This window comes from Mesoplodon bidens (genome assembly GCF_964165515.1).
Source record: "Mesoplodon bidens genome assembly, chromosome: 19".
In the NCBI taxonomy this organism is placed as follows: Eukaryota; Metazoa; Chordata; class Mammalia; order Artiodactyla; family Ziphiidae; genus Mesoplodon; species Mesoplodon bidens.
The window spans coordinates 46,135,006-46,147,054 of record NC_138179.1 but is presented as its reverse complement, the minus strand read 5'-3'; the positions used below and the strand labels follow the sequence as shown (position 1 = coordinate 46,147,054).

Genomic DNA, 12,049 nt, shown 5'->3' with positions numbered 1-12,049 from the left:
TGCCTAGCTAAATCCAGGGGCAGTAAAACCTCCACACCCACCAAAGCCAAAATCTTTGGTTATCGAGGTGACACCCCAGGAGGAAAACGGCTATCGTCAGGCACATGTCCTCGACTCTCACTGGAGCGGAGCGCTAGCCTCCCGTGAGGCTGGAACCCCTCACATCCGTGACGGGTTCCCTGGCAGGGCAGCCTGTCAGAATGGAATGAAAGGACTGGGCTCACCCTTGGCTTTCTTCAGAAAATAGCATCTGGCCCCAAGTATCAAGGTGGTAATGATCACTCCAATGACAACCACTGCGATAAGTCCTTTCTTCCAGGGGGCAAGATAGACTGGAAGTGCAAAAAATTTTAAATGTATCAGTTTTTCCTCTGCCAGCAAGAAATAGTATCAGCCCTAAGCAGCAAAAAGACTGATTTTTATATCCTTGTAACTGATGTCTTTCACTGAGCATGCACCTCTGAGGGACTCTTGTGTTCATAGGAGGGGCAGAAATAGTGGTTTCTGCTATAAAACGAGTCAGTGATGGTCTGAAAGGACCATAGGACTGAAGGAGACTCTTCTTAGGGTGTCTGTTCACCCTTCCTCGTTCTCCATAAATCACCCTCTGCCCACATAGGTGGGCTCCTCTAAAACCATGTCTGTTCTGCATGACCCACTCCTCTTGACCACAGGTGGTCCATGGGCGCACATTTGACCCAAGCTGGTGTCTCTCCACCAAGAATTTGTAATTAGGACTGTGTGAAATACTTCTAGTTCCTTATAGTAATCAATTCCTCTTTTATACTTAATTTGAGTGGATTTTTATTACCTGAAACCAAAGAGCCTGGCGAATGTGTTGGTCCCTTAACCCTCAGTAAAATGCACCAAACTCCCACCCACTTCCCCTGACAAGTGCTTTTCTAGCCTTGCCCTTGGAGCTCACACGACATTTTGCCGTTGAGACCTCGACTCACCTCTGACTGTCAGGGTGTTGCTTTGGAGGACATTTTTGGAGAGACTGGCTCTGTTGGAGGCCGTGCAGTAATACTGTCCCTCCTGCTCCTTGCTAGCCTTTGGCTTGTGCCAAATGGCCTGGGTGTCATTCAAGGTGACTTGGTAGAAGGGTTTGCCCTCCTTTTCTTTGTAAAACTTGTATGTGATGGGACTAGATCCTTCATTCACGGAGCATCGAAGCACAATGGGCTTCCCAGACTCCACCTCCTCATTCAACAGGACAGAGAGCTTGACTTCATCCACCGGGGCTGGAAAGCAGGAAAGGGATTAGCATTGAGAAGAGAAGTGGGGAAGAGGAAGAACATGACACGGCCACTGGTCAAGACCAGCTATCTGTGACTGTGACTCAGACTTGGACTTTGCCTTTTATTCAAGTCACTTGTGTTATCCCACGTTCTTTTTTTTTTCTTTTTTTTGCGGTACACGGGCCTCTCACTGTTGTGGCCTCTCCCGTTGTGGAGCACAGGCTCCGGACGCGCAGGCTCAGCGGCCATGGCTCACGGGCCCAGCCGCTCCGCGGCATGTGGGATCTTCCCAGACTGGGGCACGAACCCGCATCCCCTGCATCGGCAGGCGGACTCTCAACCACTGCACCACCAGGGAAGCCCAATCCCACGTTCTTCACAGTTCCTCCCCCGATTAGCCCAGAAGGGCACCAGTGGACACCTCCTGCCCTCACATATTGATGAGACACAGGATGCTAGGGACACCTCCCTTCACTTACCACCTCAAGTATTACTGACCACTTAGCTCAACTACACGATTAACTTATGTGTTCTACTAGGGTCTGTTCTGGGTGAGTTTGTGTGTGAGACTGTGTGTAAGTGTGTGAGTGCGTGTGTGTGTCTGTGTATGTGACTTCTCTCCCTCTGCTTACAAAGATGCATGGCACCTCCAGATCTTACGAGCAAATAACCTTGACGCACTGCCTTCTCGAGCTCGTCCTGTTTCTCTCCTCCTTTGAATGATCTAAACCAATTGCCTTCATGTCCTCATTTCCCACTTTCTTGTTAGCCTGGAAACCTGACTTCTATCCCTCTGCTTCTGAAACTGCTCTGTATCTCTGGTTTTGAAGAAACTCACAGATGACCTGACCCCTGACTAACTCATCCCTGAGTTCCCTGCAGGTCCAGTCCATGGTAGATGTTCCTTCCGTCTTCCCATCCTTGGCCTCCCTACAGCTCTCACCTGTCACCCAGCCCTTCCTTTGGAACTCAGCTTTCCCTGGGCTTCTGTGAAGCCTCACACTCTGATTCTCTTACCTCCTCGCCTGCCACTACCTCTTTATTTACCATTTTTTCTTCCGTTTGCCCCTTAAATGTGGACTTTCTGCAAAATTCAGTCCTCAGTTTGCCTTCTCCATTCTCGTCTTTGGTGATTTCATCTACATTATAGCTTCTATTTGCGAATTTAACACATAAACTTATGGCATTTAATGCCTAGATATATAGCTCTAGTCCAGGTTACTCCCCTGAATTCCAAGTCTTGACTTTTACCTGCACATTTCCACTGAGAAGCCCTGCCAGCCTGTCATTCCCAGCAGATCCAAGAAGAACTCATCTTGCTCCTATAGACAGACCCTTTCACTCCATGTTCAACCATTAAAATTCTGATGCTAAACTGTCTTCCCAAGTATGTTCCTGCTAGTGACAGAATGAACCAATCGGCAGACCGGCATCTGATTTATGAATCACCCTCTTGTGAGTGCAGGGCGTGGCCAAGACCATGGAGCTGCTGATCCACCGAGAGGGAGCACCAGGCCTGGGATGGGATGGTGGGGGTCAAGCACAAGGGCAGACTCCTGGAGGGTGCAGCCTGACCTGACAGCCTGTCTTCTTGTGAAGCACAAGGGGGTGGTGGCAGGCCAGGCTCAGGAGCCAGACTGCCTGGCCTCAGTTCCGGACCCTACTGCCCACCAGCTGTTTATCTTAAGCCCTAGTTGCCTCATCGTAAAATAAGGATGATATTAACATGGGGCTTACATGGCTATTGTAAGTATGAATGGGAATAATTTACTAACAAACTTCACACGGGGTTGGACATGTGGTCAGAGCTCAGTAAATATTAGCCACTAATACTGACTCACTTCAAACCAAGAGTTTCACATGGGCTTCTACGTTAGCTTCTTAAGGTATTGTAAGGTCTGAAGTCTCCGCTCCTTCTAACTGACGGGACCAGCAGGTTAATCTTCCCAAGACCCCATTCTCAGCGTGCCCTCCTTCTCTCTTCTGGCTCCTCACTGCACACAGGACAAATCCCCAGTGCCTAAGGCTGGCAGCTGATGCCTTTCACAGTTAGGCTCAGTTACTCTACCAGTTTATATCCAACGACTCTCCATTCCCAGTCTTTCTTTCCAGGCATCTGACTTACCCACAGCCTTTAGAGCTGCTCCCTGGAGCCTTTTGATCACCTATTTGACTAGGCTGGGGACCATCTCTAGCCCTCTCTGCCCACCCACTGTTGAACCCTGGCTCCTGACCCAGCTCTTCCCACTCAAGCTAGATGATATCTTTCATGCCTTAAATTCCTATCACCATCATTGTGAGGAGAGTTCGTGTGACATTTGTTTCTATATTTCTTTGCACTGTTATTCAAATATATTAAAATGTTTCTTCACTGTTTAATCAGGAGATCCTGTGTTTATATCATTGTTTATATCCTGTCATTATATCACTGAAAACAAAGAATATGTCTTCTTTTTTTGTATGCCCTATGGCATGAGAGGCTTAATATATATTGATGTTAATTTGAAAAGTATTGTTTCTCTTAGGCTATACATTAATAGTAGGAGGAATCAGGGAGTTCCCTAGTGGCCTAGTAGTTAGGGTTCCGGGCTTTCACTGCAGAGGGCATGGGTTCAATCCCTGGTCGGGGAACTGAGATCCCGTAAGCCGCACGGCATGCCCCACCCCACCCCCCAAAAAATAGTAGGAGAAACTATTGTCCAACTCAAGATGTTCACATGGCATGTGTAGACAAGCAGTTATGAAACAAAAAGGAGGGGGATGAAGAGGAAGCCTCTTTAAGCTTTTCACAACAAGATGCAGAACGTCTCAGAGATGCAAGTAATGGGCACTCCTAAGGCCTCTGGAAAGGTACAAGACAGAGGCTTGAGGAAAACTATCCTTCTCAGGACAATGGTATATTTCTCTTGAGTATGAGAGCCCTAGTGACTGCTAGCCTGCGGCTCTGACTGCTGTGGGTTCCACACCTACCAGAATTTGCCCCGCCAAGGGTCCATGGTAGAGAAGAGCTCTGGCCTACAATTCTCAGAGAAGATTGTCAGTTCTTCTAAACAGGAGCAAATGCTAAGGGAGCCCCAAAGCACAACTTTTGTGCTTCCTCAACTTGGGACACTTTACGCTTATAATTTCAGCAGTTCACTTGAAAGGTTCTGAAAAAGGATGACACTGGCCACACTGATAACCCCCAGATATTTTCCGGCTCCATTTACTCGGGCCTTGGTCTGCTTTGCCACATGTCATGTTCATGGACTTTGCACAAGTACCACCCACTTCTCTTGTCCACCCCAAACCTTTGAAAATGTGAACTAAAGCCCCAGTCCCACATGGATTCTTCTTCCCACATGACTTACCTATCACCTTGACCTGCAGAAGTTCGCTGACCAGTTTGGTATGGGAATGGCAATTATCTGCGATGCAACGGTATTCCACATCTTTCGTTGGGTTATCTTTGAATATTGCGGGCTCATTGGAGCCCATGGTCTGACTCGCCAAAGTCTTACTTGCTTTTGAAAGCTGATAAAAAATGGGTGAGGTTCCGTTTATGGATTGACAACTGACTTCTATGGTCTGTCCTTTTATCACCTCAGACCTGGAGTCATGAAAAATACTGGGCTTGGAAAGCACTTCTAGAACGACAGAGAGAGAGAAACAATCTGAAGCAAAACATCCAGCCTAAGGGATTCCTTCTCCAAACTCTGGGCTTGGCTTTCTCTGTCTTTACTCGAATTTAAAATGCCTGCCTGCCTTATCTACCTTTGGAGAACTCCTTTAAGATTCTTGAGGAGGGAGAGGGAAAGAGAATAATATAAACAAAAAAGGATGACACAAATTCAGGAAGAACATTACATCCCCCTAAATATATGCATATATTTTCACATATCTTATGTGCACATACACACACATTCATATCTTCTTTTTGTATTGAGAAAAGACACAAGAAAAATATTAAAAAATACAAGTACCCAAACAGAATATATTGTAAAACAAATTCTCAGTGCCTCAGCCTCTCCTGACAGTAAATTTCATGCCTCAGAAACAAGAATTATACTAGGTTATTATTTTAAAATTAGCTTATTTATAAAGCTAATAAAATGAAACGACCTCCTCCCAAGAACTACAACAACAAAAAGAATTACAATGGAATGACCCACATTTGTCTCTTACATTATTTCCTTGTGAGGTAGATGACTGCTAAAATCCTGCTTCGGCTGAGACTAAAATCTTGGCTGGATTTAAACTGAAGGCTAAACTGAAGGATCATGACTGAGTAAGAACAGTGACAGTGACAGCTTGCCTGGTGTTCCACATCCATTTAGAACCCCGCTACTCAAAGTGTGGTCCAGGGCCCAGCAGCACCAGCATCCCCAGGGCACTGGTGAGAGATACAAAACCTGGCCCCGTCCTGACCTGTGCTGTCACCGGTTTTGCATGCACATTCAAGTCTAAGAAGCCCGGCTCTGGGTGGTCCACGTACCTACTTCTGCCCACTGGGAGTCCTAGCCCTTCGGGTGAGCCAGGATAGGGATCCAAAACTGGAACTTAGATCTTAAAGTTTAGTGTCGACTAGGCAGTGTTTCCTCCCTGACCCTTTGGGTGGCTGCCTGTTCAAGCAGCAGAATCTTGCCGATGCAGAGGCCACACCATCAGCATAAAGCCACAACAAAGCCATGAACGTGACTTTTGCCAACGACATTTTCCTTGATGTCTCTCTCCTGTACTCTGAGCAGAAATACCCACTTGCTGCTGTTTGGTCTCTCGTTTCCACTCCTCCCTCTTTCCCCCGAGTTCTTACCCCGCCTCAGTCTGAACCGCCTTCAGAACAGAGAGGGTGGCGCCTGGCAAAAAATTCCCTTTCTCCCATTCAGTCCCAAACCCTCAGAGCCAGCGAGGACGTACTCACCACACACAGCTATCTGGACCGCGTTGCTACTCTTGACCACCTTGCCAATGCCCGCGATGCAGGTGTATGTCCCACTGTCCCACTCTGAGGCTATCTTAGTGAAATTTTGAGTCTGCGACACAACCATGTCTCCCTTCTGGATGGTGAAGTTGGCTGGAGGTGCTCCTGGGATGGAGCACCACAGGTTCAGGCCTTCCCCCTGATCCAGACGTGTGGCGGAAGATTCCAGCTTTGGCTTGGAAAACAGCTCTGAAAAACAAACAGTGAGTGGGAATGGGGTGAGATGTTTCTGGATACCGGCCCGAAAACCCGTTTATGGAGAGGTCTTCGGCCCAGCTGATTTTGACAGAACCATTTCCCAACTTCCTACACAAAGTTTTCCTTTGCTTCTCATGTATCTGATGATCACACAATTGAAGAGCCAGGGTTCATTTTTCACCTGGGATTCCAATGGCAGGTTTGCCTCCCTCGTTAATCCAATTTATTTCACAGACATGGATTAGAAAAATTTTCCAACTTGTAATGCAGCAAGTAATGACTCAGACATTCACTCATTTATTCATCCACTCACTCATTTCATTCCCCAGGTATTTATTTCAGGCCATCTCTGTGCTTGGCATAGGAGAGACAGCAATGAAAAAGAAACAGTCCTTGACTCCAAAGTTCTTAAGCCTAGCGGGTGATTCAGATAGTGTTTGCAGTAGTAGCCCCTGCTCTCTGCAACTAGAGAAAAGCCCGTGCACAGCAACGAAGACCCAATGCGGCCAAAAATAAATAATAAATACATAAATTTATTTTAAAATAAATAAATAAAAATAAAAACATGTAAACAAAAATGCAAAAAATATAAAACAGCTTGCTAGGGTGGGTGCACAGTGGTTTAGAATTAGGAATACAATGTTGTCAGGGAATGTCTGTTTGTAACGGGGGTAACGTAAACAGACCAGCTGGACCATCATGGGGGTTAACAAGGATGGGTCTTTTGTTCACTCACTGAACAAATATTTACTGAGTTCCTACAATGTGCCAGGCTCTGTGCTAAGTATCAATGTTGTCAGATGAATAGAGCCACAGACCTGGTCTTTCAAGAGCTCACCCAGGGAGGTGGAGAAGGATGCTAAATCTTTATAGCGACGGTTGACCGTGAAGACAGGAGAAGAGTGTGATGGGGACTGAGGTGTGACCATGGGACTCTGCCTGGGGGAGCCTAGAGGGAGATGTGAGGCTTGGTCTTTAAGGACAACAGAGGTTTTCCAGTGGCTAAGGGGAAAGGATGTTCCAGGCAGAGCGGGATGGGATGTTTGGAAGCGGGTGGAGTCAAGGTGAAGGCGGCTAAGCCCCTGAATAATGATGTCGAATAGGTGCTTCTCCTACAGGTTGGCTGAAGGATGAATGGGAGCAGAGATGCTTGGGGAACCCCTGCAACCATCCTGGTGTGAGGGCCAGAGTTAGGGTGTGATTGTAGAGACAAGATGACAGGGCAGAGTTGAGAGTCCTGGCAGCACTTGGTGGCAGATTGGGTCTGAAAAGGTGGACAGTGAGGGGTGAAGGAAACCCACTTTCAATCCAAAGACAAATTACTAATTCAATGATTTTTTTGTTCACAAAATTATTGTGATTCTCCAACATCACTATATACAGCCACTTACAGTGAGGCTTGATAGCAACAGAGGAGTGGAAAACCAGATGCTTAAGTGGGCCTGGAGCCACGTCCAACGGCTTGCAGCACTTGAACGTGGGGGTGTTGCCTGCCAGCCCTGGCATGGCTCCGGCAGCTCTACGTGGAACAGGACCACAGAGCACCAGGCTGAGGGGATGGGAAAGGCGAGCCGAGTCTAACACTCTGCTTTCTTGGGCCAGGGAGACTCATCTGCTGGTTGACTTGTATACCCCGCATGACTTGGACTTCTGGATGTGGGGTATCAGCTACAACAATAGTATCTTATGGTCCAAAGATGCTTTATGTTTCCCTCAAGTAGGCTGGCCTGAGGGGTCGGGGTGCTGCTCTAACTGGTGAAACGGCCCATGTGTTTGTCACGTGGTCCCTGCAGCTCCCACAGCAGTACACCCATCCCTTTAATGTAGTTGTTCATTGCATTGCATTCTCATGATCTATTTATGTCTGTGAATTCTTCAAAGGCAAAGCTTGGCCTTAGGCAGCTCCCTATCCCCCAAAAGTTGCCCAGCATACAGAAGGTGCTCAACTTACGTTGAACTGAATACTGTTGTCTAATGAGATAATTATATTTTATCAGTGAAAAATATGTGCCATCAAAACATCTGTCATTCTCAATAATAAACTAAATTGCTAGCAGGGTCCAACACATGCCAATCACCTAGTTGGGTAGTTGGCAGCCTACCTATGATACTGGTGACTGTCACTGTGACTATACACTCTGTGCTTGACACAGAGGAGGCTTTCAGTAAACGAGTGAACAAATGATGAATGAATGAACACTTTCACTTGGGAACCAAGAAGTGCTGACTCTCTCTGTCTCTGGAACACTGTTATCCAATGCTCATCTGTTCATCCAACAAATAGGTACTGAATGCCTAGTATGTGCCAGGCACTGTTCTAGGTGTTAAGAATATAGCACTGGATAAAATAGATAATGTTCCTGCCCTCATCAGCTTACATTCTAGTGCCTGAATACATACAGCACACGGGAAGAGGCAGAGGCCACACGGCTTATGTGATCTTTGCTCCCCAACCAGGGATCAAACCTGGGCCCCAGCAGTGAAAGGGCCAAGTCCTAACCACTGGACCATCAGGGAATTCCCAAGGTAGAGTACTTTTGGAAAAGTAAAGCCAGGAAAAGGAGGAAGGAGTCCAACGGAACTTTTAGGTACATGGGTTTGGAACTCTAACAGGCCTGGGGGTGACCCTTGCTCTGCCACTTGGCAGCCCTCTAATTGCTGGGTGAGTGACCTAACCTCTCAGCTTCAGCTTCCACCTCCATAAAGCCAGAGTCATAATTCTTACCTTATACTACAGTTGTGAGCTTGAAATGAAAATATATGTAAACCAGGCACACAGTATTCAACAAAGAGGAACTGGGACTAGTATTTTTGAGTTTAGTAATGCTTTCTCATTCCTGACCCTGTCATAGGACCTGCACATGGATACAGGGGTCTAGCATAGTATTTGGCACAGAGGAAAGAAAAACGTGATGTAATAATAGAAACACCAGCTGACAAATATTTCACCGAGTGCTTACTCTATATGCGGCCCTTTATGGCAGGGTGATGTCATTTGGTCCTTGTAAGAGTCCTAGAGGGCTGTCATTATCCCCATCTCAGAGTTGTGGCAAGGGGAAGGTCAATAACGCACCCAAGGTCACAGAGGTACTGAGTGGCCGGGTTGGGATCTGATGCCACAACCTGCACCCTCAACCACCACAGTGAATGGCTTACTTGCTCTGTACTGACTTTTCCCCACCAGCACCATGGCCCTGCCTGAGCACATTCATTCAGACCAGCAGGAGCAGAAGGGTCAGCTCTCACTGTCCATCCTGGATTTCAGCACAGCAGCTTCTTGAGCCCGCCATATGCCGACACCCTCCAGCAGCAGCCCTACCTGTTATGTTGACCACGATGCTGCTGACCTTGGATATGCGGCTGGCTTCCACTTTGCACGTGTAGTTGCCGTTGTGCTCCACCATGGCCATCACTGAGTACACAGCCTCGTTGCCGTGCCTGCTGTGTGCTACAATCACCTTGTCCTTCTGGATTATGATTTCCGGAAATGACTGGGCCAGGTGCGTCACTTGAATGGTGCACTTGATGTGGAGATCATCCCCTTCTATGATCGTTCCCTTGGGGCTGATGTGGAACTTGGGATTAGAGAAGGATTCTACAAGAAGAGGACAAGCTGGTTGGATTCAGGTTCAAACCTGGGTGAGGGGGAAAGGCACTTCCTCCCCTTTTCTGTTCTTTTTCATACCAACCAGTTTTTCCTTATTAATTAAAAAAATTCAACCTTTCCTCTCAAAAACCTTAGCCTAGGCTGCTTTGATGCTCCCTCCCCTCTCGCTCATTCTTGCATCTTCAGCCTTCTTCTTAACTTCAGTTCTCTAACTTTCTTGAGCTTCCCTAAGGCCAAACCATCTTCCCTAGATCTCATCTACAGAACTTTCTTCAAGTGACCTCAGAAATAATCACAGCAGTGACTAACAGACTCTCCCCCTGCCCAACAAGGATTTCCTAGGTAATTACCACACCATTTCATGGGCCTCTGGCATTTCAGCCTAGATATTCCATCGCTTTCCAAAGTGCAGCTTCGTGGAAATGCATATTTAAATAACCGTATGCCTCCCAAAAGTGATTTCTAATCTATTCTACCTCTTTTTTAAAAATACTGGTTGTGACAGACTAAATTGATTTCATGACTCATGCAGTTTGAAAAACACTGCTTTAATAAAATATGGGTCAGATATCAGGGTGTTGGATCTTCAGGAGATGGTGAGAGAAATAGGGCCAGGCCTTTGCTCCCACCAAAAAAACAGCAGTGCGTAAGGGAGTATGTACACAGATTACAACTATGTAAAATGCAGATAAGAACATTAAAAAATGTCAAAAGTGAATTCAGAGTAATATAATACTTTAATATTCTTTTTTTTTACTGTAAAGTCATTTAACTTCACCATAAAAAGGTATAATTAAAAAAAAGTCTTTTCCTGAGTAAAAGTCAAAAAGAGAGAGCGTCTAACTAACTCCAGATGCACCAGAGATCTAAATGTGGAAGAAAAAAAAACATTAAAGCACAGAAACAGTAAAAGAAAACATAGGTGCATTTTTTCTTTAATAATCTTGGAGTGTGGAGGAACTTTAGGTGTGAATCACAGAACTGGATACCGTAAGGAAAAAAGATGCATAGTTTTGTTTTGGTTTTTTTTTGGCTGTGCTGTGCAGCTTGTAGAATCTTAATTCCCAGACCAGGGATCGAACCTGGGCCTATGGCAGTGAAAGTGCTGAGTCCTAACCACTAGACAGCCAGGGAATTCCCAAAAGGTGCATAAATTTGATTAACTAAAGATTAAAAGCTTCTTCATGGAAATAAAAAATAGGACACATGACAAACTGAGTAAAATATTTGCATAGTACCTGACAAAGAGCACATTCCTTTAATTTATAAAGGGCTCAAACCAATCAACCAGAAGTGGTAAATATGGGCAAAGTGTGTATGAACAGGCAGTTTATGGGGGCGGACATGTAACAGACCAATAAACATAAAAAGCATACTCAACCTCACGGAAGACCAAAGAAATACAAATCACAGCAATGATATATCACTGCACCTCAATCAGATTGCCAAAGATAACAAAACATTGATGATATTCTGTGTTGGTGAGGATGTGGGAAAATGGAACACTTTTGATGGAAATGTTCATCCATTTGGAGGAGCACTTTGGCGATATCTTTCAATACTGCAAATGCACAAAACATTTGAATCCACAATTTGACCAATAAATAATAATAAAATACTCACGAAAGTACAGAAGGTATAAGTATGTATAAGTTATAAGTATAAGCAAGATTGTCTTAATAGCAAAAATGTGGGGAAATACCTAAATGTCCATCAATAGAAAACGAGGCAAATATATTAGGGCACAGGATTCCAAGTTGCCACTAAAATGATAAAGATCTGTATTTCGTGATATGGACAAAAGTCCATATATGTTATGGTTGTTAAACAGAAGTTATAAGATAGAATGTTTGACTGGTCCTATTTTTTTGTAAAAACAAAGAAAAACAAACAAAAATTGTGTGTGTACATGATGAATGAGCAGAACAAGTCTAGAAGACTACACAAGGGTTTTCTCTGAGTAGTGGTACTTACTATGAAGACTGTCACTTTATACTTTACATAGTACCATATTTTCTGAAAATTTAACCCACACCACGTATT

General features: G+C 45.4%; 1 protein-coding gene across 2 annotated transcripts in view; it reads right to left on the bottom strand.

Annotated features, from left to right (window-relative positions):
• Positions 1–12,049, bottom strand: part of PECAM1 (platelet and endothelial cell adhesion molecule 1) — a 53,770-nt gene that overhangs the window by 27,068 nt on the left and 14,653 nt on the right. Inside the window, exons 5-9 of one of the 2 annotated variants that reach the window (XM_081219727.1) lie at positions 9,719–9,994; positions 6,142–6,390; positions 4,592–4,867; positions 957–1,244; positions 225–332 (exon numbers count right to left, since the gene is read on the bottom strand). In XM_081219727.1, the coding sequence (XP_081075853.1) occupies positions 225–332; positions 957–1,244; positions 4,592–4,867; positions 6,142–6,390; positions 9,719–9,994 (1,197 nt within the window). The remainder of the gene's footprint in view (positions 1–224; positions 333–956; positions 1,245–4,591; positions 4,868–6,141; positions 6,391–9,718; positions 9,995–12,049) is intronic. The other variant, XM_081219728.1, reaches the window with a different exon arrangement.